Source organism: Leucoraja erinacea, chromosome 8, assembly GCF_028641065.1.
Source record: "Leucoraja erinacea ecotype New England chromosome 8, Leri_hhj_1, whole genome shotgun sequence".
Lineage (NCBI taxonomy): Eukaryota > Metazoa > Chordata > Chondrichthyes > Rajiformes > Rajidae > Leucoraja > Leucoraja erinaceus.
In genome coordinates this window covers 33,769,714-33,796,300 of record NC_073384.1, presented here as the reverse complement: position 1 = coordinate 33,796,300, position 26,587 = coordinate 33,769,714, and the positions used below count along the sequence as shown (strand labels likewise).

Sequence of the window (26,587 nt, the reverse complement as noted above, 5' to 3'; positions counted from 1 at the left end):
TCAAATCATCTCACTACGCCAACATGCCATTTGTTTTCAATGCATAGTTACTTTCAGTGACTGATGTACAAGGACACCCAGGTCTCGTTGCACATCCCCTTTTCGTAATCTAACACCATTCAGATAATAATCTGCCTTCTTACCTCCAATTGCCAGTAAATCCATGGCCTACTCTGCCTTGGCCATTCAAGAGCTCATCTCTAATCTTCTTAAATGTTATGAGAGCGCTTGCCTCCAATACCATCTCAGGCAGTGCGTCTAGATTCCAAACACCCTCCGCATGAAAAAGGTCTTCTCCAGATCCCATCCAAATCCGTTATCCACTACCCTAAACCTATGCCATCTAGCTTTAGATACCTCTACCATGGAAACAATTTCATACTATCTACCCTATCTAGGTCCCTTAAAATCTCCTACACCTCGATCAGATCCCTCGTCAGCCTCCTGCAAAAACAAAACTAGCCTCTCAGTCTCTCCTTTTAAATGAAACACTCCACCCCAGGCAACATCCTGGAGAATCCTCTCTGCATCCTATCCAGTGCAATCACATCCTTCCTCTAAAGTGGTGATCTGGACTTTGCGCAGTATTCTAGCTGTTGCGCAATAACTATTTAATAAAGTAGCTCCCTAACCTCCATCCCCTTATTTACTATGCCCCATCAAATCATACCTCCCTGTGCTGCCAACTTCAGGAACTTGTACACTAAGATCCTTCTGCTTATCAGTTCCCTCTGCGGCCTTTCCATTAATTGTGTGATGTACCACAGCATATGTTCCTTTACACAAGTGGAATTTATAAAGTTTAGAGATACAGAATGGAAACAAACAATTTGGCCCACAGAGTCCACGCCAACCATCGATCACCCGCTCACATTTGTTCTATGTTATTCTACTTTCTCATCCACTCCCTATGCACTTGGGGGCAATTTACAGCAGCCAGGTAACTATATAATACCTGCACTTCATTGCAACCAACACTGGTGCTGTGAGGCAGTGGCTCTATTAGCTGTGCAAAGAAAGATAAGGTATTCAAATCTGAAGCTGTGTTGGAAGATTCAGGGACCAGAACAAAGCCTGGATATAATTTTGGATGGAGTTGTGTGCAGATCATCTTAATTAACCGTGAAAAGTCTCCTCTTATCATAGACTCATAGAGAGAGAAGGCACTGAAACAGGCTCTTCAGCCTATCAGGTCCGCGGGAACAGTCAAACACTCGTTTTTACACAAATCCTCCCTAATCAATTTTTGCTCCCCACAACTCCCCCCAGATTTTAGCACTCGTCTACACATGAGGGCAACTTGCAATAGTCAAAGTAACTTACCAACCTGCATATTTTGGGATGTAAGGGGAACCAGAGAACATGGAGGAAACCCACAGGAAGAGTGTGCAACTCCATGCAAACAGCACCAGAGGTTCTTGGTTCTTGTTCTTCAGAGGTCAGAATTGATCCTGTCACTGGAGCTGTGAGGCAGCAGCTCCACCACAGTGCCACCCCTCTGAATTGTTTTATCATTCCTTTAAATCTGTCCTTTCAAACGAACCTTCCAGTCTGAACTATTCCTCCGTATTCAATCATAGCACAATCATTTTTAGTAAATATTTGGAATTTCTTCCAGTTATTAAAATTAATTCCATAAATATAGTCAAAATAGAGTGAAACCACTGATTATAGCACAGTGTGTGAAGAGAGCCAACTAATAACACTTTAGGCTTAAGGGTGTTGGATGATGCCAAAACCTTCAGTTCAGTCATGTTTCAGCCTAAGAAAAATGCCTAAGATAAATATATTATTTTACCCTTTCAGTTTTCAATGAGAAAATCCAAGAATTTGTAATGTGACAATTAGTCTGGCAGCTTGTGTTACCAGAACTAACCAAATCTTCCCTGAATTCCCAAGGTAAAATCAATCTCTCTGCCTTTCCTGTATATGTGTTTTGAAACAATTCTATTTTTCAATATTTTCCTTTGCTTCTTTTATGCTTCCCGTACTGGAACATAGCTCTGTAATTAGGGTATCCCTTAGGTCGCTCCACCCAACCGCCTTTCCAATGGATGAGCATCTGGTTGCTGTTTGACCCAGATCTAGTCTCAACTGAGCTGACCTCACACTTGCCCCAGGGATCTCTACTCCCCTAGCCTGTACCATAGACCCTGTGGTAACATTACAATCATATTACAGCAGATATCAAACACAAAACCCACTGGTTCAAATCGGAAAATGTGGCTGTGTGCAATGTTTTCACTGACTGAGCACCAAGGAAGCTGACACAAGCACTGCCAACATGACTGAGCTCAGAGAAAATACTGTAAGCTGCAGACTTTGCAGATTTCAGTTGTGAGAAGGGCATCTCGCAGACTACAGGCAAATTGCATAAAGTTGAAAAAAACAACCTGATCTTGTTCTGTTCTGAACCTCTGCTGTTAAAATAAATCCTTCTTTTGCCTCCCATTGCAACATTAGGGTGTGCGCAAACACCAGACTTACTTCTGAGCTGTAGTCACTGTGGAAATGTTGAAACCCAAACTGAAAATGAAAATTGTCTCATCACTTTGTGCATTTCCTGCTCCTGGAAGGTGGCCATGCTAATCAGCCTCGCTTGGTGGAGAACCGAGCATCTCATAGATCCTTTCAGCAGACTGCTTTACCTTCAATACAAGTACAATGCACTGCCTCATTCCACTGACAGGCCAACAGCAGATGATTTACTCTAGTTGTTGCGTTCTTCTTACTTAAAGGTTCTTTCACTGGAAAGTTGGATGATCACTTTTGGTTGCTAGTTGCTCAGTAGTTATATCCTTTGGGAAGGTGGATATAGTGCCCAGGTTTGTACAAAAGATACCACTGTTCTGCTGGAACATGAATCTTTTAACTTGTTCTTGGCCACTGAATAACTCACGAGAGCATCAGGTAGTTTAATTTAAAACTGAAAATAAACTGAAGAAAGGACTACACCTGAAACATCACCTATCCATTTGCTGCACAGGTGCTGCCTGGTCTGCTGAATTCCTCCAATGCTGTGTGTTTTGCTCAAGTCTTAAATCAGAAGTGCCAGTGCTGCAGTTGGGGACTATGAAGGCATGAGAGAGGAGCTGGCCAAGGTCGACTGGAAAAGGATCCTAGCAGGAATGATGGTGGAACAGTAATTGCAGGAATTTCTGGGCATAATCCAGAAGATGCAGGATCATTTCATTCCAAAGAGGAAGAAAGATTTTAAGGGGAGTAAGAAGCAACCGTGGATGACAATGGAAGGTAGGGATGGAATAAAACTAAAAGAAAAGGTGTATAACATAGCAAAGAGTAGCAGGAAGCTAGAGGATTGGGAAATGTTCCTGGGATTCCTGGGATGTCAGGACATTCATATGAAGAAAGACTGGATAGACTCAGCTTGTACTCCCTAGAATTTAGAAGATTGAGGGGGGATCTTATAGAAACTTACAAAATTCTTAAGGGGTTGGACAGGCTAGGTGCAGGAAGATTGTTCCCGATGTTGGGGAAGTCCAGAACAAGGGATCACAGTTTAAGGATATAGGGGAAATCTTTTAGGACAGATGAGAAAAACATTTTTTACACAGAGAGTGGTGATGAATCTCTGGAATTCTCTGCCACAGAATGTAGTTGAGGCCAGTTCATTGGCTATATTTAAGAGGGAGTTAGATGTGGCCCTTGTGGCTAAAGGGAACATGGGGTATGGTGAGAAGGCAGGTACAGGATACTGAGTTAGATGATCAGCCATGATCATATTGAATGGCGGTGCAGGCTCAAAGGGCCGAATGGCCTACTCCTGCACCTATTTTCTATGTATCTATGTTCAAAGGACAACAGAAGGTAACAAAAAGGGCAATACGGGGTGAAAAGATGAAGTACGAGGGCCAGGAATATAAAGGATAGTAAATTCTTTAGGTATGTTAAGAGAAAAAGATTAGTAAAGACAAATGTAGGTTTCTTAAAGGCAGAAACAGGTTAAATTATTATGGGGAACAAGGAAATGGCAGAAGAGTTGAACAGGTACTGTGGTTCTGTCTGCACTAAGGAAAACACAAACAATCTCCCAAATGTACTAGAGTTCAGACGATCTAGGGAGACAGAGGAACTGAAATAAATTTGCATTAGGCGACAATAGTATTGCGTAGACTGGGCCCCAGGTCCTGATGGGCTGCATCCCAGGGTATTCAAGGAGGTGGCTCTCGAAATCGTGGACACACTGGTCATCATTTTCCAATGTTCTATAGGATCAGTTCCTGTATAGCTATAGTTCCTGTGAGGGTGGCTAATGTTATCCCACTTTTCAAGAAAGGAGCGAGAGAGTAAACGGGGAATTATAGACCAGTTAGCCTGACCAGTGGAGGGGAAAATGCTGGAGTAAATCATTAAAGAAGTAATAACGGCGCATTTGGATTGCAGTATAAGGATTGGTCCAAGTCAGCATGGATTTATGAAGGAGAAATCCTGCTGACTAATCTTCTGGAATGTTTTGAGGATGTGACAAGCAAAATGGATGAAGGAGAGCCAGAGGATGTCATGTATCTGGACTTTCAGAAAGCCTTTCATAAGGCCCCACAGGAGATTAGCGGGCAAAATTAGAGCACATGGTATTAGGGGTAGGGTATTGACATGGATAGATAATTGGTTGGCAGATAGGAAACAAAGAGTAGGAATAAACGGGTCCCTGTCAGAATGGCAGGCAGTGGCAAGTGGAGTGCCGCAAGGCTCGATGCTGGGGCCGCAACTATTCACAATATATATCAATGATTTAGATGATGGGATTAAAAGTAACACTAGCAAATCTGAAGATGATACAAAGCTGGGTGGCAGTGTGAACTGCAAAGAGGATGCTAAGAGGTTGCAGGGTGACTTGGACAGGTTGAGTGTGTGGGCAGATGCATGGCAGATGCAGTATAATGTAGATAAATGTGATGATATCCACTTTGGCAGCAAGAACAAGGAGGCAGATTATTATCTCAATGGTGTCAGATTAGGAAAAAGGGAAGTGCAACGAGACCTGGGTGTCCTTGTAGTCACTGAAGGTAAACATGCAGGTGTAGCGGGCAGTGAAGAAAACTAATGGCCTTCATAACGAGGGGATTTGAGTATAGGAGTAAAGAGGTCCTTCTGCAGTTGTACAGGGCCCTGGTGAGACCACATCTGGAGTATTATGTGCAGTTTTGGTCTCCTAATTTGAGGAAGGATATCCTTGCTATTGAGACATTGCAGCGAAGGTTCACGAGGTTAATCCCCAGGATAACAGGACTGCCAGATTGCAACCTTCACGTGGTTCGCCCTGTTTCAACGAATGCAATTAACCTGGCGTGCACAATCAAATAAGATCAAATAGAACAAGTTGTCCCACAACTTTAGGCTGTGCACGCCATATGCAAGAAAAAGTACTGCCATATGAGGGAAGATTGGAAAGACTGGGCTTGTATTCACTGGAATTTAGGATGAGAGGGGATCTTAGAGAAACACATAAAATTATAAAAGCTAGATGCGGGAAGAATTTTCCCCATGTTGGGGGAGTCCAGAACCAGGGTCCACAGTCTAAGAAAAAAGGAGAGGCCATTTAAAACTGAGATGAGAAAAAACGTTTTCATCCAGAGTTCTGAATTTGTGGAATTCTCTGCCACAGAAGGCAGTAGAGGCCAATTCACTGGATGAATTTAAAAGAGAGTTAGATAGAGCTCTAGGGGCTAGCAGAATCAAGGGATAGGGGGAGAAGGCAGGCACGGGTTACTGATTGTGGATGATCAGCCATGATCACAATGAATGGCGGTGCAGGCTCGAAGGGCCAAATCACCTCCTCCATCACCTATTTTCTATGTTTCTATGTCTGCAGTTTCTTGTGTCTCCAGATAGTTTCATTTTATAGGTTTAGGGAACATTAAAAATTCAAATGAATCTTCAGATCTTAATGTGTGATTAGTTTAGAGATACAGCGCCGCACACTAACACACACAAAGGACAATTTACAATTTTACCAAGCTAATTAACCTACAACCCTGGTCGTCTTTGGAGTTTGGAAGGAAACCTGAGCTCCCAGAGAAAACCCACGCAGGTCACGGGGAGAATGTAAAAATTCCGAACAGACACACCCATAATCAGAATTGTGCCCAGGTCTCTGGTGCTGTAAGGTAGCAACTCTACCACTGTGCCACTGTGCTGCCCAATTAGTTAATTGATATCAATTAATTTTCTGAAAATACTTTGCATTTCCCACACTAATTTTCTTGACCTGTGCCTGCCTTCAATTCCTTTGCTGAAGGCTTTGTGTTTGTTTATTCTGGACCTCACCCTCTCTTTGGACTCACTGTCTAGAGTTCCCACTCACCCACCCTTCTGGATGGAGAGGGCCGGGTAGGCTGATTTCTTAAACACAACAGGAAGGATAAGGGCGGCACAGTAGAGCTGCCACCTCACAGTGCCAGAGACCTGGGTTCAATCATGAGCTTGGGTGCTCTCTATGTGGAGTTTGCACTTTCTCTCTGTGACCACATAGGTTTTGGCTGGGTGCTCCGGTTTCCTCCCAAAGATTTGTACAGGTTTGTGGGTTAATTGACCTCTGTAAATTGCGCCAAGTGTTTAGGGAATGGTTGAGGAAGTGGGGTAAAATCGAACTAGCGTGAAAGGGTGATTGATGGTCAGTGTGGACTCAGTGGGCTAGAGGGCCTGTTTTCATGTTATGTCTCCAAACTGGAGACTAGCAAGACAGTGCAGGCTCGGAGCACAAAGTAGCCATCAGTACCTGATTCAAATATAGTTAAATATAATAAAGTAGAAAAAAAGATTAATTCACACACTTTAAAACATAAATAATTAAAAAGACTGAAAGAATGTAAAATAAGGCAAGCATTTACCTTCCTCAACAAACACAGTGCTGGAGTATCTTAATGTGTGATTAGTTTAGAGATACAGCGCCGACCAGCGATCTCCGCACACTAACACACACAAAGGACAATTTACAATTTTACCAAGCTAATTAACCTACAAACCTAGTCGTCTTTGGAGTTTGGAAGGAAACCTGAGCTCCCGGAGAAAACCCACGCAGGTCACGGGGAGAATGTAAAAATTCCGTACAGACACACCCATAATCAGGATCGTATCTCAGCGGGTCAGGCAGTATCTCTGGAGGGAACGGATAGATTACTTTTCAGATCAGGACCTTTCTACAGATCTTTCTCCTTATCTCCATATCTTCCTTCATAAGTTGTAGGAGCAGAATTAGGCCTTTTGGCCCATCAAGTCCACTCTGTTATTCTATCATGTATGATCTATCTTTCCCCCTCAACCGCATTCTCCCCATAACCCTTGCCACCCTTACTAATCAAGAGCCTATCAAACTTCACCTTAAAAATATCCACTGACTTGGCCTCCATAGCCTTCTGCGGCAATGAATTCCACAGATTCACCACCCTGTGGCTAAAGAAATTCCGCCTCATCTACTTTCTAAAGGTACTTCCCTTTCATTTTGTGGCTATGGTCTCTGGTCCTACTCTCCCACGAGTGGAAACATCCTCTCCACATCCACTCTATCCAGGCCTTTCACTGTTCGGTAAGTTTCCCTGATCTTTCCATACTCTAGCGAGTACAGGCCCAGTGCCATCAAACACCCGTCAAATTTTAATCCAATCATCCCTGGGATCAGTTCAACAATCCATTCAAATGTGTAGTTCTTCCTGGTTTGAAAGAACCTGCTGTGAATTGCATTTCAATCCTCTTCAGCACCACTACAAACGTTGCCATTGTCGAGGGAGAGCAGACATTCAGATGTACAAGTAGCTGACTATTTCAGTTCAGAATTATGCAGTTCTACATGCATACCTGAAATTCCTGAATGGCTGCTTGCTGACTAATGCGCTGACAATCTGTTGGCCGGATTTGGGCCACTTACTCCTATCTCAGATGCGGTTTTGTGAGCAGTGAAAGTCCTCAGCATCTTCTCCTGAAGGGCTTTTTAGTTATCTCGTTGTTTGAAGAATGTCTTCCACTGAGTTTATCACAACATTTTACCTTGCTAAAACTCACATGCTTGCATTTCCAGGATGGCCTTGGTAAGTACTGAACAGTGACATGAAGGCAGGGCTATGTTCCCCATATCATCACCCCAACTCTGAGGACAATTGCAGTGCAGCAACCATAACTTGAACTGAAATTGCTCACGTGATCTGGGAACATCAGTCCTGGAACTGTGCTCGACTGCTCACTGATGTAACTCATTATGACACCAATTGTTTCAATACTACTAATCTATTTTCATGAGCTTGAACATAAAATAAAGATGGGTAGGATTGCATTTCTTTTGTTCAGCTATATTTGGGGAAATGTGGCAGAGATTTAGCACTGCAGGCAATGATTACATTATTTCTATGACTAAAGCGATGAAGTGATTTGTTGGCAATAGTAAAATGTTGATTAATAGTAAATGTTGTCAACACACCAAGGAATACTCCACTACTCTTAATGTTTGCCATGGGATTTTTTAAAGTCTAACTGAAGGCAGACAGATCCTTGGCTTGCATTACTTCCAGAAAAGGGAAAACTGGATCATAGTTAGAATTTTACCACAAGGGCTTAAAACAAAAATGCTATGACTATTACGATCGAATATATGTCATTCGTAAGGGGCTCAGAAAGCTAAAATTTGCAGTTCTCAAAGCCTTTAAAATGCCAGTATGGCCATCACTGGGTATAACTGTTGAGACCTTTTTTAATTATGTTTTCAGGCAGAGGGAGAGGATAACCTTAAGAAGATGCAACTGATGGAATTAGCGATACTGAACGGCACTTATAGAGATGCCAACATCAAATCACGTAAGGACCTCTAGAGCCTAGTATACGCATTGCACCTTGTATACATGTTCCTCTTTTAGGCAATTGTTTTATACTGAGCACCTGGGGGAAGGGGCATTTGGTGACATTTAAATCTTTTGTAAAAGCTTCTGTCATCTAGAAGCTAAATCCCACCAGTGTAAACCACGGAACATTTTTCCTGAGTTGAAATAATCTTCACAGATTGAATGCAAGATGTTAAACTCCTCGGGAATGGCCACAGAATAGCTGAAGTCATGACACAAAATGAAGTTGTGAATGCCCAGTCCACAATAAATCATTTGTTCTTGAAATAAGTAAGTAACTGGCAGGTTGAATACCGAGGAATAGCTGGCTACTGACAGTGAGAAATGCATAGTTGCTGCCTGACAGTTTGATGGAGCATCATGCACTTGAGAAACGAATGAGCAGAGATTATTGCATTTTTCCTATGGACCGCATGATGTAACAGAGAACATCTTGCAGTCTCTGTCTACGTATGGATTTGGTGCTTCGTGCTGGGCCATCACTAAAATATAATTTTATATTTGCTCATTTTAAACAACATTTTTCTTAACCTTCTGATGGGAATCTGTTGTTTTATGCAGGACACACCCTTGTTGGTTTTGGCCTGGCTGTTGGAGGATCAGACTTAAATATGTTACATAAATATTTACTGAGCAAATATATTCTTTGATAATCAATGGGAGATCCTAATTGTCACTCTGACATCATTAGAACTTTGATTTAGGTAGCATTAAATATTCAGAATTCGTGTACATTAATATCACCAATTCAAAGACTGGCACAAGCTCACAAAAGAGCCAAACTTCAGAACTATATATTCACAGATATATTATAATACATTATAAATAAATGGTTATGATTACATACCATTGAACTTATTTTTTGGGGCTCATTAGATGTTGTATTGCATTTTTGACACTTCTTAATGTCATATGATTATATTTCTAAATATTCACTTTTCTATAAATGTCGTTGTCCCCATTCCAGATTGGGAATACAGGTGTCAAATTAAGTCTGTTCTGACAAAGCTCTGCTTCAAGAGCTTCAAAATATACATGTACACTGTCTGAGCTTCTTGACTAACTTACTGACTTATAATTACCAAGATATTTTTAATACAAATCAAAATTTCTCTCTGGAATGCAAATACAGTTCTTTAGATTTTTTCCCCATCCTTAGACATAATTTCCAAATGGTGTACATTTTTGTAAACTGTCATTAGTAAGCTTTTAAGAGCACTAGATAAGCATACTTTTAATTTTCCTTGATCTCTCTATCTCAAACAAAAAAATTGAGCTAAATATAGGAATTTGTGTAAACTGCAGAAATGCGAGTATACCAAACATCCAGCAACTTGCTGCGACTTAAAAAGAGGGTGCTAAAAATCAATCATGTCCATTCATTTCTTTTCCAGCCACCGTTGATATTAAAATATCCTCTTTTAATTTAACATCAATGTTTAGATTTTTGGCATTTTGAAGATAGCTGTAAATCTGGCTAGCTTACTCAGAAAGAGGGTTTTTAAAAAACTGGTCACATTACCAAGCATTTCCAATCATGTGTTTGAAAAGCATGGATGTTTTATAGCATAGAATTGAATGGCAACATTCACTGTGACTGTGATAACAATTCCCAGGTGAAATCAAAATGTATCCCACTATCCACTTAAATCAGCAATATTCCCACTGCTACAATGCAGAAAATACACATTGGAATGTGAACTATAAAATCTATTGGATAATGACTTACATGGTAGGCTCAACATGGGCAAGAAATGTCTCCAATATGCATTCCCAAATAATGGAGAAATTTGTATTTATATAGTGTTTAAGAAGGAACGGCAGATGCTGGAAAATCGAAGGTACACAAAAATGCTGGAGAAACTCAGCGGGTGCAGGAGCATCTATGGAGCGAAGGAAATAGGCAAGGTTTCGGCCCGAAACATTGCCTATTTCCTTCGCTCCATAGATGCTGCTGCACCCGCTGAGTTTCTCCAGCATTTTTGTGTACCTTTGTATTTATATACCCATCTCCATGTCATGATTTCCCTAAGTGTTTTACAGTGATGTACTTTTGGAATATAGCAATTATCTAAATGAACATATCAACTTTTCTAGCTGTTCAAGAGAGAAATGTTGTCCAGGATGTTTTCACGTTGAGGCATATATATGGGGTTGGTTAGAGGGGCAGCATATAATGTACTGTTAAGGGAATCTCGAATGTTAAATGTTTACTTGGATAAAATGTAATAAATGCTGGGCTTTTTCAAACGTTTTATGCAGAAGAACAAATATATTAGTCATTTTATACTTTAATTTAAAACCGGCTATTTATGAAGTTCAGTTTGTGTATTTAATGTGATTTGAGTTCTTTTAGAAGTGTGTTTGTGTTGTTTAACTTAGAAGTGTGCTTTAGCATTGCAAATTACCACTGCTCGTACTAATGATTACTTAATTTTTCTTTCATTCCTCCTGCTTTTTTTGCTTCCTCTGTTTCTCATTTTCTTCTTTCTCACACACACTATTCTCTCCACACCACCTCTGTGTATTTTCTTCGCTTACAATAGCTGCCCTTGCCTTTTCTCTTGCAGCGACAGCCCAAGCTCCACGGATCATTACAGGGCCCACGTCAGTTCTTCCACCAGCTGCTTTGCGAGCCCCCACGCCAGCTGGTCCAACTATCATGCCTCTAATTAGGCAAATTCAGACAGCAACAGTCATGCCTAATGGATCCCCACATCCAAATGCATTAGTGCCTCCCGCACCTGAAGCCGGTCTAATCTATACTCCTTACGACTACCCGTACACACTGGCACCAGCTACTTCCATCCTGGAGTATCCCATTGAGCCGAGTGGAATTTTAGGTAAGGAGCCTTTTCAAGTGTGACTGGTTCACAACATGTTTAACATCCTAGCCCGTTTGATCGAGTTAAGGCTCATTTCATTTTACTGAAGCTTGAGACTTTTAAGTGATTGTAATATTCAAGCCCAATTGAGTTAACCTTTAGAAATGACAATTGTTAGCAAGGACTGTAAAGTGTACTTCATTACATGGTTTACAATGTCATAAAAATAGATACAAAGCACTGGAGTAACTCAATGTATCAGGCAGCATTTCTGGAGAACATGGATAGGTGACATTTCGGGTCGGGACCCTTCTTCAAACTTGAACTCAATTCAGTCTGAAGAAGTGTCCCGACCTGAAATGTCACCTTTCCATGTTCTCCAGAGATGCTGCCTGACGCGCTAAGATACTCTAGCACATTGTGTCTTTTCTTTGTAAACGGCATCTGCAGTTCCTTGTGTCTACAATTTCATAATGTGTTTAAGTTAAATAAAACAGATCAGAGGTGTCATATACACACACAAATACGGGCAAAGCCACCCCTAGCATGCTCTTAATCATGACGATGTTACAGTCCCATCATCTTGTCTCCCCAGCTGGTTTCATCCTAAAGGTCTTCATGTCTTTAGTTAGTTATTCTGAATAGTGTAAGAAAAAAGTTACCTTTTGACGGCCTTTCAAAGATGCTGCCTGACGATGAGTTCCTCCAGCACTTTGTGTTTTGCCCAAAATTCCAGTATTTTCATTTCCTTGTGTTTCCAGACATACAAAGTTGCCAGATATCTCAGTAGGTCTGAGAATTGTGAGAAAAATTAGCAAAAGAGAATCAGTAAATTGATTTTAATAAAGGTTAAGATAGTTTACGGGCAGGAAATATAAACTTATATAACTTGGCATAGGTAGGGTAAACAATCAGAACCTTTTTCCCAGGATGGAAATATCAAATATTAGATTGCATATCTGTAAGGTGAAAGAGGCAAAGTTTAAAATTGTATGGGACAAGAGAGTGATGGGTGGCTGAAAACGCTGCCAGGGGTGGTGGTGAAGGCAAGTACGATAGTGGCAGTTGAGGATTTTAGATAAACACATGCAGAAAATGGAGGGATATGAATCAAGTCCAGGCCGAGGAGATGTTTAACTTGGTATCATTTTTAGCATGGCCATTGTGGGCTGAAGGGCCTATTCCTGCGCTATTCTATTTGATGTACAGTAGTTGTGTTCCCTGAATGAGGAATCTAGGGCCAGTGAACACATGTTGAGAATAAGGGTCAGCTGTGTGGAACTGCTTTGTTCACTCAGAGGACGGTGAATCTTTAGAATTCTCAGCATCAGAGGTTCAATTGTGTTCACTTTAGAATTCTGGATCAGCCATGATGTTAATGAATGTTGGATCAGACTCAAGGGGCGAAATGGGTTACTTTTATGAAACTTCCCTTTTCTGGTAAAAAACAAAGTTCAAAACAAAGGACATAATCTGAAAATCAGAGTAAAGCCAATCAGGTACGATTACTATCAAAATCAGTAACTTTATCCCCCAACACTGTTCACTAGATCAATTGAAATTTTGAAAGGATGATTATCAGTTTTGTTTTTATTCAGCAAAGCTACGGGTTACAAATGTGGGATGTGGTTGAAATACAATCAGCCATAATCTAATTCAATGGTGAACAAGCCTGATGGGTCTGAAGAGCCAACTCTTGTTCTTAAGGCTTTTGCGACTGCACTGTAATGAAACTTGAAATGTGTTGTTACTGAGGTTCAATCCACATAATGATATATCTAACATTTCTTTGTTAATAGCTAACCAAAAAATACAAAGGGTGCAATTTAAATTTCTGATGTAATCTTTTTCTCACAGTATTAGAAAAACACATCCATTGACTGTCAGGTCTTCCCTTAGCATTGTCAAAGAAAGGCATCGCCTGTCTAACATGACAGAGTTGACATAATACCTTATCTTCTGTAAAGAGGCATTCACGCAAGACCAATTCTGCTGCAGGATAAAGCCAAAGGGCTTTTTACAGGAATATTGGCAAATGGATCTGCTGCATAGAATTGGACAAATTGATAACTTTGTCTGATGTTGATAACATTCGTGCTGCTAGTTACAGTTATTATACCAGCTTTCAATCCATATAAATGCAAGATGTGCATAAGGACCCCAAAGAAAATTATAAAAACTGACCCGATCCTATGAATGATTAACTTTATGAATGGTTAGGATGGACATTGATCTGAGAAATTTATAGCCATTTATTTAATACTTATATCTGAGGCTTGGCTATTTTGTATTCTGTCTTTACTTTATACAGAGGGTAGTAGCATAGTCAGTTAAGTTTACCCAGAGATCTGCACTAATGAACCAGAGACAATATCTCATCAAAGCAACTTGAATTTAAATTTATTTATTAAATAACTGAGAAAAAGTAAGCCAATTCCAGTAACTGTGATCATGAAACTACTAGACTTATCATTAAGCATCTGATTCGTTAATGTCCTGTAATGAAGGAAATCAACCATCTAAACCATTGAGTACTCTAGATGCACATCAATACGATTGACTCTTGACTACCTCGTTGGATTGTTATCTCTGGAGCGTAGGAAGCTGAAGGCAACCTGAGAGAGGTACAGGATCGTTAACCCATTAGGTTCACTAAAGTCCTTCACAGAGCAGATGCCATCCTGACCTGGTATGTAACTCCAGGTCCTCCTCTTGAACAAATTTTAAGGGTGATGTGTGGAGCAAGGTTTTTTCACAGAGGGTGATGGGTGCCTGGAACACGCTGCCAGGATTAGTGGCCGAGGCAGATACAAATAGCAGTGTTTAAGAGGCTTTTACATGAATATGCAGCGAATGGAGGGATACGGATCACGTGCAGGTAGGGGGGATTAGTTTAACCTGGCATCACAGGCATTGTGGGCCGAAGAGCCTGTTCCTGTGCTGCGCTGATCTCTGTTCTATGAGATTGACCTTTAACTGTTCTTTGAATTGTCCAGCAAGCCACTTCATTGCCCCATTACTGTTACATTCAAACACAGAGATAAATAAACCAGACATATCACTTGGCATTGACCTCAGCACCAAATTCTGACATGGCAGTGACCCCCAGACCAGTCGACCTTGCAAAGTGTTACTCGCAAACATATGGGGCCTGGTGTCTAAATTGTATGAGAGCTAATGTTTAAATTGGGAGACCGGTTCCACAGACTTATTGCACAGCAGCTTGGCATGGTGGCACGTCAAACCATAGAGTCATATAGCGTGGAAACAGGCTCTTCAACCCAACTTGTCCACGCCGACGAACATGTCCCATCTACAGTAGTACCACCTGCCTGTGCTTGGCTCATCTCTCTAAGCCTATCCTATACATGTACCTATCCAAATGTTTTTTAAATGTTGTGATAGTACCTGGGAGAGTACATACCACAAATCCTCAAGTACATCCAGTCCCACAAGGACCCACCATAGGCGGAGGCACAGTTGTTAGATCGTGAGAGTAACTCTTGTCATCCTCAACAATGGTCCATGATCAAACCATATCCCATAAAGTCTTATGGTGTCAGGGTAAATTTGGACAAGGAAATTTCCTGACCATCATCTATCTACCCATCCTCCCTCAGTACTCAACCTCAACAACGGAGCAGCCTACCATGTAGGTCAAGCCTGAAGCATTCACAACCATGTCCAGACAGGAGTGTGGAATAGGTTCCCTCTTGGTAATCTCTGAAGAATCCCAACATTACAGAAGCCAGTATCTGGCCAATATGATTCACTCCAAGTGATATCAGGAAATATCGGAGAGCATGGGTCCAGGCAACATCCCAGTTGTAGTTATGAAGATCTGTACTTCAAAAACTAGCCGCTACTCTATTTTCAATTCAATCACAATGTTGTCATGACTGAACAAAATGGATTGTCTAGAGAGAACAAAGAAGATTCAGATTCAGATTCAGATTGTCCCAAAGAAGGGTCCCAAACCAAAATTTCACCTACCCATGTTCTCTAGAGATGCTGCCTGACCCACTGAGTTACTCCAGCACCATGTGCCTGTTCACCAAGGACAAGACAAATCCAATCTTTCTAATCAGCCTCCTCTCAATGATCGGCAAGTGATGGAAGCTGTCATCGACAATGTTGTCAAGAAGCACCTAAGCATTGACGGCCACTTTGAGTTTTGCCAAGTTCTGCACCTCACCTGTTCATGACTTTGGTCCAAACCTGGACCCAAAAGCTATATTCTAACGGTCAGCCCCACATTTCCTGGAGGTCACCCCCTCCATTTGGGCCCCATATCTGAGGAGGGTGTGCTGGCATTGGAGAGGGTCCAGAACAGGTTTATGAGAATGATCCCAGGGATGATTGGGTTAACGAATGATGTGAGTTTGATGGCTCTGGGCTTTTACTCACTGCAGTGTAGACGGATAAGTGGGGATCTCATAGAAAGTTACCATATAATGAAAAACCTGGACAGAGTGGATATAGAGAGGATGTTTCCACTAGTGGGAGAGTCTAGGACCAGAGGGCACAGCCTCAGAATAAATGGATGTTCCTTTAGGAGATGAACAGAAATATATTTCACCAGAAGATGGTGAATCTGTAGAATTCATTGCTACAGACGACCATGGAGGACAAGTCTTTGGGTATTTTTTAAAGCAGGGATTGATATGTTCTTGATTAGTAAGAGTGTCAAAGGTTACAGGGAAAAGGCGGGAGAATGGCGTTGAGAGAGAAAGCTAGATCAGCCATGAGTCGGAGACGACTCAATGGGCCAAATCTCTTAATTCTGCTCCTATGACTTATGAACGTAAGAACTAGGTGAGGTGTGAGTGACTGCCATTGACACCAAGGCAGCATTTGACCGAGTGTGTAAAGCTCATCTCAGTAGGTGTCAAAGGAAAAACATTCCTGAGATTGGGTGGTACCTCACACAAAGAAAGATAGTTGTGGATATTGGAGGCCAATTATTCAGCTTCTGATTATTACTTCAGGTGTTCCTCAGGAGACCTAGTCATCTTTCCATCCATTGTCTTCCTGCACAGGATGAGACGTAGGAATTTTAGCTGAAGGTCGCATAATGTTCAGTTCTATTCACAACTCCTCAGCAAAAGAAGTAACCTAAACCTAAGTAAATCTGTGAACATTCAAATATAGGCTGAAAATAATCACAAGAGTGACAACAAGAAAATAGGAGCAGCAGTAAGTCATTTGGCCCCTCACTCTGCCCTAACAGCCAACAGGATCATGGCTTATCTCCCCAGGCCACAACTCCTCCTCTGTGCCAGATTTCCATGGCCCTCAATCTCCTAGTCTTTCAGAAATATATCCACCTCCATTTGAAATGCTTCTAATGAGCTTAAAACGCTTCCAGTGAGCTACTCTGGGGTACTCTGTCTGGGGTAGTGAAATCTAGAAATTCAAACAAAAAAATTCCGCACCTAAGTTTTAAATGACCAGCTTCTTATCTTGAAACGACATCCCTTCATTTGACACCCTCCCACTGATGAAAACATCTCAACATGTAACCTGTCAATATCTAAGCCCTTGAGGACTTTCATGTTTCAATAAGATTCGAACCTCCAAATAATACAGACCCAACCTGTCCAGTCTGTTTTGATAGGATAGTCTTCTTATGCCAGAAATTAGCTTGGTGAATTTCTTTTGTACTACTACAATGCTACTACTACTACTACAATGCTACTACAGGTGCACAACCTTTTATCCGGAGTTCCGGAAACGGAAAAACTCGGAAAACCAGCCATTTTTACCAGGATGTCGTCTGCACACCAAAGCTCGCGTTTGGCGCCAAACTTGACCCGAAACGACCCACGGTCAACCCAGGTCTGTATTAATGTAGCGGCTGCCTCCTCCCCGGAGACCGGGGAGACACTTAAACATCTGTAAATCATTGCTTAAATGTTAGTCAGTTATTTTGGAGGGCTTTTATGTGAAGGGAGGGGGGGGACTTTAATTCTTAGTCCCCTACCTGGTCGGAGAGGCGGGGAGCGGTCAATGCCTTACCGGGTCGACGTGCAGTAAGCTCCGCAGCGCTGTGGCCGCCAACTCCCAGCTGGGGCTGCGGGCGTCCGGCCGCGGCAACTCTACCCCTGGCTGCGCGGCGCTCCAAATCCAGCGCGGGCCCGCGGCCGGACGCCCGCAGTCCCAGCTCCGTGATGTTGTGTGTCGGCGGCCACAGCGCTCCGGAGCTTATGGCACGGCGACCCTGTAAGGCATTGCCCGCTCCCCGCAGGTATCCCAGCGCTGCAATGCCGCCGACTCCCAACATCGCGGAGCTGGGGCTGCGGGCGTCCGGCCGCGGGCCGCACTGGATTTGGAACGCCGCGCAGCCAGGAGTAGAGTTGCCGGGGTCGGAGCTCCAACCGGTGCCACCCGCAGCCCTCAGCTGGGAGTTGGCGGCCACAGCGCTGCGGAGCTTACTGCACGGCGACCCGGTGAGGCATTGCCCGCTCCCCGCCCAGGTAGGGGACTAAGAATTAAAGTTTCCTCCTTCACCCCCCCCCCCCCCCCCCCCCCCCCCCACCCACATAAAATCCCTCCAAACTAACTGACTAACATTTATGCAATGATTTACAATGATTCCCCGGTCTCCGGGGAGGAGGCAGCCGCTCCAGACTTTTCAAGCCGCCCGCACTACCTACCTAATCTACGCTAAAAATCTTCCATTCGGAAATCCGAAAATGTCCGAAATCTGACAAGTGTCTGGTCCCAAGGCTTTCGGATAAAAGGTTGTGCACCTGTATACACTTTCTTAATGGATGAGACAAACTGTGCACAGTTGTTCCGGTTTGGCCTTACATCACAAAAGTCCCAAGCAATACAAAATGCAGTGTAGTTCCTTGCCTCAATTACATCAACAGCACATCCTATTCCTGCAGCATCTGTCACTAAAGCAGGCAAGTGGCAAAACCATCACCTGCTATTTCCTTTCCAAGTTTCACACTGCCTGCTCAAGGCTGGGCTTCAGGATGGTTTGTGTCTTGCATACAGAATGTCAAAAAGGTTTGTGCAAGGGGAGAAGTGGTACATTGGTCTGTGGACGTGAGGTCCATGGATGTCATGAGGGGGGGTTAAGTGGACGGTGAGCGGATTAGTGCAGCTGGAGTTGAGCTGAAGGATTTTGGTAAGTATTGACTTACCTGTCACCTGGCAGCCATCCCAGTCTGGTCCTGCGGTGGCACACCAAGATGTCTTGCCCATTGATGATTGCTTCTGGTGCAATGAGGTCCAGGTTTTCCTCCAGGAATTATGCTTGGCATGCAAGAGTGACTCGCATCCAAACGTGCCTGGTTACTTTTCCATAGTGACAGGAAATGACCCAGAAATGACAATTATCAAGTTTCACTCTGAAGGAGAAATCAATTTTCACTTGCAACACCAGTAAAAACAGAACTCAACTTAATTTCCAGACTATGTTCTGGCAATTACATTTTTTTGAAATTGCATTAGCCATGCTATTTTGATTATATCCAAAATGTTTGGTGCTGAACTTACTATTTCTTACCAGCCGCGGTCTGTACTTATATTCCGTGCATCGAGCAGATCAATAGCCCCATACTGCCATTTCATTATTAGCTTCTAACCTCTGAATATGATTAATTGTAATACCATGTGGCCCCTATAAGATAACTAAACATGGTTTTATAATATCCATTCTAAAAAGAAATAGTTTAACTACTTAGTTCACAGTTTGCCAAATTACCAGATAAATTGGTATGTATATACTATTTCAAAATATTGCAATAATTCTGCAGTAATAGATTTATTCATGAGCTGTTTTTTGTTGCACCTGCACAAGGCACTTTGCAATGCCCTTTCGAAGCTGAATGCACCATGCTGTAGAGATCGATGCATGATCATTGCAGAGGGAGGCATAAATATGTCGGGTTAGAATTACTGCAGTGAAAAATGTGCGTTGAATTGGCTTTCATCAAGGCTGCTGGGAGGACGGCAGTGGCAATATTTAATGCACACAACAAGTGGAATTGAGAATCCTGGGCCCTGTACACGCGTAATCGACACAAAATCCCTCAGACCTCAAGTTCCATGAGAAGGCTAGAATTTCACCTGTGGGTCCCAACGTTGAGGATTGCTACTTTAAATAATGGGACTATTTTAGGTTACATTCGTCTTCAAACAGAGGTGCCTGCAGGAGACGGCCACCATGTGGCTCCAATAGGTCATTGCATATTGTGTCCACAGATGTGGGCACACAGGTTGGCAAATGTTTTGTTTTTTATTAGTGTCACGTGTACCACGGGGGTACAATGAAAAGCTTTTTTGTTGTGTGCTAATAGCAAAATCCAGTCAGCGAATAGACTATACATGATTACAATCAAGCAATCCACAGTGTACAGAACTAAAGTTTTAAGATGGAGCAATTTGTAATGATTTATAGCAGAACCCCTTCTTGGACCAGCACGCAAAGAGTCGCGTGGCTTCGGCACCATCTTGTATCCATTATGTGGTGACTGGTGCTATCCCCAAAAAAGATCCTATTGAAGCAATAGATACTGATGAGCTAAATGGGGTAGATCCCTTCAGAAGAAGAGGTCGCCCATTGGGTATGACCATTTTTCAGATTCGCAGAATGGTTACGACGCAGAAGGAAGCCATTTGGCCTGTTGAGTCCGTATTGCCCTTAATAAAGACAAATGACCTTTTCCCCTCTCCCCATAACCCTGCAGTTGAATCTGCCTGTACTATTGCTATTCCTGACAGTTTATACCCCAGCTGCTTATCAGTTTGTGGCCCATCCAGTATTTTGATCACATTTTCCTTTGCCGATGTTTTGTCAATATCATCTTCCTTGTGAAGACTGTGAAGTACTCATTTAGTACCTCGATCATGTCCTCAGCTTCCATGAGTAGAATTACTGTTTATCGTATTCACGTGTCCAGACTTTGGATTCCCTTTTATGTTTGCACTGAGTCTTTTTTCATGTTTCCTTATGACTTAGGAGAAGAATGGCCTTTCCAAAAGCTAGGGTACGGTCCGATTCATCTTTACCTCATTGTGGACATTGGACCTTGTCTATGGAACTGATGCGTTACAATGCTGAGAACAATATTTTGCACTCTGTATCTTCCCCTTTGCTCTATCGAGTGTACTTTCATTTGAGCCTTTGCTCTGTCTATTGTACTTGAGTTAGGCATTGTATTTCTGTATATTGATACGATGTGATTCAAAGCTTTTCACTGTACACGTGACAATAATAAACCTAAACCATTTCAACCTATAGGGTCTATACAAGGGACCATCCTAATTATCAGTTCCAAATACCCAGCTGATTCTCAAAGCAAAACAACAGAACCACCACTCCACTGGAAAGGGTTGGTTATCTTGTGAGGAAAGCTTCGACAAGTTAGGATTGTATCCGGTGCAGTTTGGAAGAATGCGGGAAGGATGAGATGATCTTGCTCAGGCTTTGCCAGTGTTAAATGTTTTTGTTTCATAACATTTTCTTGAGCAAGGCTTACTTTGTCCAATGCATTCACTCACATCTTTCTTCCCACGAGGCAGGATTTGCCAATGGAAAGCTCTTGTCCACCATAAGTCTACTTTTGCAGTTGTAATCAGGATTATTTACAAAGTTGACCTCAGGAGACCCACAAAAAGATAATTGCAATCTTTCTTCTTAGATATGAAGTGAGTGCAGATATCTTACCACTGACCACACACTTTGGGCCAATATTTTCAGCTTGTTTATAAGAGCTGCACAGTGGTTCAGCTGAAGAAGCTGCTTCCCCACACCCCCAAGGATCTGGGATTGATCCTGATCTCGGGTGCTGTCAGTGGGGAGTTTGCACGTTCTCCCAGTGACTGCATGGGTTTCCTCCAGATACTCCGTTTTCTTCCCATATACCAAAGACGTGCAGGTTTTTAGGTTAATTGGCCTCTGCAAATTGCCCCTAATGTATAGAGAGTGGATGGGAAAGTATGATGACATCGAACTGGTATGAACAGATGATCAATGGTTGGCATGTATTTGCGGGGCCAAAGGGCCTGTTTCCGTGCTGTATTTGTAAACTAAACTAAATCTGTAAAATATTGAGATCATTTTTGCTTTGTTGAATGGCGATAATACAAAACACAAAGCTGTCGAGGTGACTGTGACCCCAGATATTTATTTTACAGCAGCAGAAGACAGTTTATTGATTTAATCAATTGTTTTAATTCTGTCTGTGGAGACCAGGGACTCCAACATTCTTCTTTATCAATATCTCTTTGCTGAAGGCCCAACCAAAAATCTATTGTCTGTGTTAAAGGACAAGGCACCACGGGCATGCCTTAGCTTATTAAAGTGTTTCTCCTTGAAAATTATTTCAGATGCTCTGGTACCTGAGCTACCAGTCTGTCCATTTTTAAATCCTGCTTCATGTCCTTTCCAATAGCCAGGCAGCAGATCGAAATGAATTTAAGCCAATTGTTTTATCATTTCTCAAATACCTTCATTTGATACAACATTCAGTTGCTCAGAGATTAACGGGCAACACATATCATAATTACTGGAACTGATCTGTTTCTGTCAACTAGAAATTGCCCGTTAAGATAAAGCAATGCAGAAGGAACTTGAGTGCACCAAAGCAGAGTATAGTATCCCAACTAAAGGATTTTTTTGTTTTCACTCCGGGTTTTCCAGAGAAGTGATGACTATCGAAGCTTACTTTTTAATCTGCTTCATTTTGGAACATTGCTGCCATTCCTCGAGGTGAAATGGATATTTTCCATGAACACACTTTGTTTAGCTAAATGCTGTAAATCAGAGGGTACCTGGTGCAACATATTCCTGTGGGTGGATTGTGGCACACTGTTATGGAAAAGCAAATCATGTTGAAGGCACATATTTCAAAGTGTTTTTAAGTTGTGCTGTTCCTCTTCTTGAGTATGCTTGTTGCTTATGCTGTTCATCTGTCAATACATAAAATTTCAATATCGTAGCTCACATCTCTCAAAAATCTGCACTATAAAGTATCATAGTTAAAAACCTCAAAATACAATCTAATATAACCCATGTTTATGTACAATTGTTTGTGCAACAATTTCTCCATCCAGAAATTAGCAGAGTACAATTTCTTGAATTTCTAAAATTCTAGTTGAAGGTCAACTCCCAGGAATATACAAATTGCCACCTTCAAACTCGTGCATTGGTTAGAAATCCATCTGTCACTCAAAGTTTATGTGGCTGTCCTCAGAACAGAAGAATTCCAGATTAATTGCGGCTTGTTTCTGTATGTGCTACATCCGCTGGCATATATTTACTTGCTTGACAAGATCTTGTTCTACAGTTCCAGTTGCAGCTTTGAACCTCACACTCAACTTCACCACACCGTTTACATGATCCATCACTTTCTCTACTTCACTAGCAAGTGAGTGTCACAGAAACAGAATAGTAAGAAAATCGTAAAGAAAAGTTGTGCAAGAATTTCTATTTCCTAAGTTTCTCTGTGGCTTTGGGTCTGATCATTAACATGTTCACAAACTGTGAGTGAACCGTGACTGATGTAGATAAATACTACTTCCATTGTGGCAGCATTCCTTTGGGAGAAGGAAATGAAGTATTACTTCTAAATATATAATCATGGATGCCTCTTTATTAACTGGGATAAAAAAAAGGCAGCATTAAAAGGCAGAAAAAAATTGCTTTGATTTATTTTGTACATCTATGTAATTAGATTTGACACTTGCATTAAGGTGAGTAGCTTTCTACCGCATTCACTAAGAAGAAACTGCCATGGCAAATGCATAGGCTTCAGATTTTTGGTTTCAATATTACTCTGTTGGGGATGGGTGGTGGGGGGTGGCTAAAACTGTTCGACTCTGCAATGATTTTAAAATGTGCAGGCTCGTACTCATAAATGATTGAATTCTAGTGAAATTAATTCACTGAGAAAGTTGTTGGGAACAGGGAAATGCATTTGTCGAACTCTGGCTTGTTAGCACCGCAATGGCAAAGATATTTCCTTATTCCCAACAAATTTCTGAGTAAATTTCTCACTAATGCTGTCAAGAGGACAATGTTGTATGGGCCAGAAAGGCAGGAAAAGATACTGTCCAATGGAACCATCATTAATATCTGGTAATAGTGAAAATAGAATCAGCATGCTATTTTAAACAACCTTTTGCCCCCTTTTTAAACATAGCTTATATTGGGCTGGTCAATGCTGGTGGTTCCATTCAGAACGGCGAGGGCTTACCCATTTAACCTGCAGTAAGTCTGGGACCTCTGTGCAAGTGCATTAGGTGGCAGAGTGAAAGGCAAGTTTCTTTTTTTAATTATTTGTGGTTAATAGTTTTCATTATTTGTGTTTTGTGAATTACACCTTGCATTTTGAAAAGAACATTTTTAATTACTTTGTTCAATTAAAAAAAAAAAAAAATGTTAGACTCGTTTAAAAACCCCCCTCAACCTTGTCATCAGCTAAAGCTTTGCGGGTAATTTCAAGGGCAGTGCTTTCTCTCTGCACAGCTGGAAATCTACCATCAGCCATACCACAACACTAGAATCCGGGATACTTTAGGCTACAAAATAGGTCTTCTGTATCAGGACCTGATGGGGAGAATTAGGTGGTGATTGCAGGCAGGCAACTAGGCCAGTAAGATCTGGCCTAACATATTTTACTCTTTCAAATGTTTCTTAGTACGGAAAAGGTTAATGTAGTTTCTTATCCCATAATCCATAGAACCATATATATTTACAGTATAGAACTCATGCCTCCCATACAAATTGCAATTATTATTGCCTCAAGCATTTTATGCAACCAAATGCACCATCGTCTTTCAGTTCTGATCATCAAATTAGACATACATTCTTCCCTCCTTACTCAAGTCATCATAACTTAAACAAAAACATGAAATTCCTTTGCTATTCTTGATAGGAAAAATAACAATGAAAGTTGTAAATTATGCACATCTTATGACATGGAATTGTGTTGTAGTAGTGGATGCACTAAATTCAATAGAATTCTGTGTACATTATTTAAAAAAAAATCTAGATATTTTGTAGAACCAGTTCACATTATGAACGACATCTCATCAACTATAATAATATCAAGAAAATAAATTTGCAAGTAGATAAAGAAACAAAACTGATGTGATAGGTACAATATCTATACAGTGATGCATTCAGATAACTGACAATATGTGAAGGTGGATCTGACTGATAACTGGAATTTGGAAATCTATCCTTCATCAGAGACCAGAAGCAAATCCACTTTCATTCTCCAAAGGCAAAGCTTCTCAGTGAAGTAGCTGCAGCAGCCATGAAAGAAGAGCATATTCTGGAGTAGGGAAGAATAGTCCTTCTCACTCATCGTATTGTTCTGGATTTAGACACAGGTTAGGTCAATGCATGCAGGTGGACTGCGAGGGTGGTGGGTTTGATGAAGAAAGGCCAATTTTTGCCAACTTGTCAGCTCCTTTCCGTCGCACTTTTCCATCGTACTCCTGATGTAAATTTAGGTAGGACAATGTGATGGGTTCTAGAAGAATTGAGGACAGAATCAAGGGGAAGTGCTGGTGACGCAGCACAGTGCGAGTTGAAAGGGTTATTTAAAAAAAAAATAGGCAGTGTAAATCAAAGGACACTCATTTAACGCTGTTTGGATTGCTGGTTAGATGATATTTGGAGGCTTGTGCCCAGTTTCCAAACCTGATGTGCTTGAACAATGGCCTGAGGTATGACACATTTATAGACCAGTAAGTGTTCTGCTTGTACCTCAGTGGTGGAAATCCCAGTGACCATTTGGACATTTGCCAACACCCTTTTCTCATATAAATTTCACTCACAGTGATCTTTTATTGAACTGAACTTTTCACAGGCAATTATTTTACATATCTTAAGTCCAACAAACCAACTTTAATTGTGCTAATATATTTAATTAAGAATGTGTAGAATATATCTTTGTGCACTAATGACTTGGCCATTTCACGGAGGATAACTTTGATTCATCAAAGCGAAACAGGAACAGCACGTTACATGATATCACAGACACATCTTGCCAAGTCAGTTATCGACAGTACAGATGTGAGCATCTGACAGCTTCTGAACTTCTTTTCACCTTTGTCCCTGAATGTGGAACAAACAAAAACTCGTTCCAAAATTTGTTCCATCTCATACCCCAAAATCTTTGATCAAGAATTAATCAAATTAAAAGCCAATTTTAAAAAGGGGATGGAATATTAAAGGTTTTAATTAGGAAACATGGTTACTGACCATTAAATTAGCACTTTAAATAATCCCCCTCATCACTATTTCCTGCTTGCAGCATAAACTTCTGCAAAATGGAAATTCATTTTCCAATTCAGTGGTTGAAACATTTTATCAGATTAGATTATGACTATCGTATGTGCAAATGTTTTTGAATTATTAGCTGTATCTTCTTTACATTTATGCCTTAAAGAACACATACCTTCCCATGTGTCCATTCTTGCAACATACTGCTTTAAAATACCTGCAAATTGAACTGGATTATTGCAATGCCCAATTGAAGTCAGGTGTGATCCAAATCCGTTTATACACGAACTGAAAAATGCTTGTGGGTGTTTATGCTATCCAAAATTAGAAATAGAATCAGAAAATGTTAAAAAAAATACTCAGCAGGTTGGGAAACAGCTGTGAAAATAGATGTAAATCTAACACTTCAGGTCAACAACCTTCCATTTGAATCAGAGGGGTAGGATTCCAGCAAATTATAAAAAACTATTTGCCCTTAAATGGTAAATTTGGAAGTCATCCATCATATCTCCCCAGAAATTTCTACAGTTTCCTTTAAGATGCTTGTTTTGCATTAAATGTACTTTGTATGTAATTTCCAGAAATCATTTGTCCAGATGATGTTGGAAAATCATTTAAAAGTGTTTGAAAAGTTGCAGAGATCATCTGGTACTCAAAGGGTC

The 26,587-nt window shown here is 41.3% G+C and overlaps 1 protein-coding gene across 8 annotated transcripts in view; it reads left to right on the top strand.

Annotated features, from left to right (window-relative positions):
- The window catches only part of LOC129699535 (KH domain-containing RNA-binding protein QKI), a 425,418-nt gene that overhangs the window by 361,616 nt on the left and 37,215 nt on the right, over positions 1-26,587 (top strand). For 5 of the 8 annotated variants that reach the window (XM_055639415.1, XM_055639419.1, XM_055639414.1 and 2 more), the window contains 2 exons: positions 8,718-8,805; positions 11,396-11,692. In XM_055639415.1, the coding sequence (XP_055495390.1) occupies positions 8,718-8,805; positions 11,396-11,692 (385 nt within the window). The other 3 variants (XR_008723871.1, XM_055639418.1, XM_055639416.1) reach the window with 3 other exon arrangements.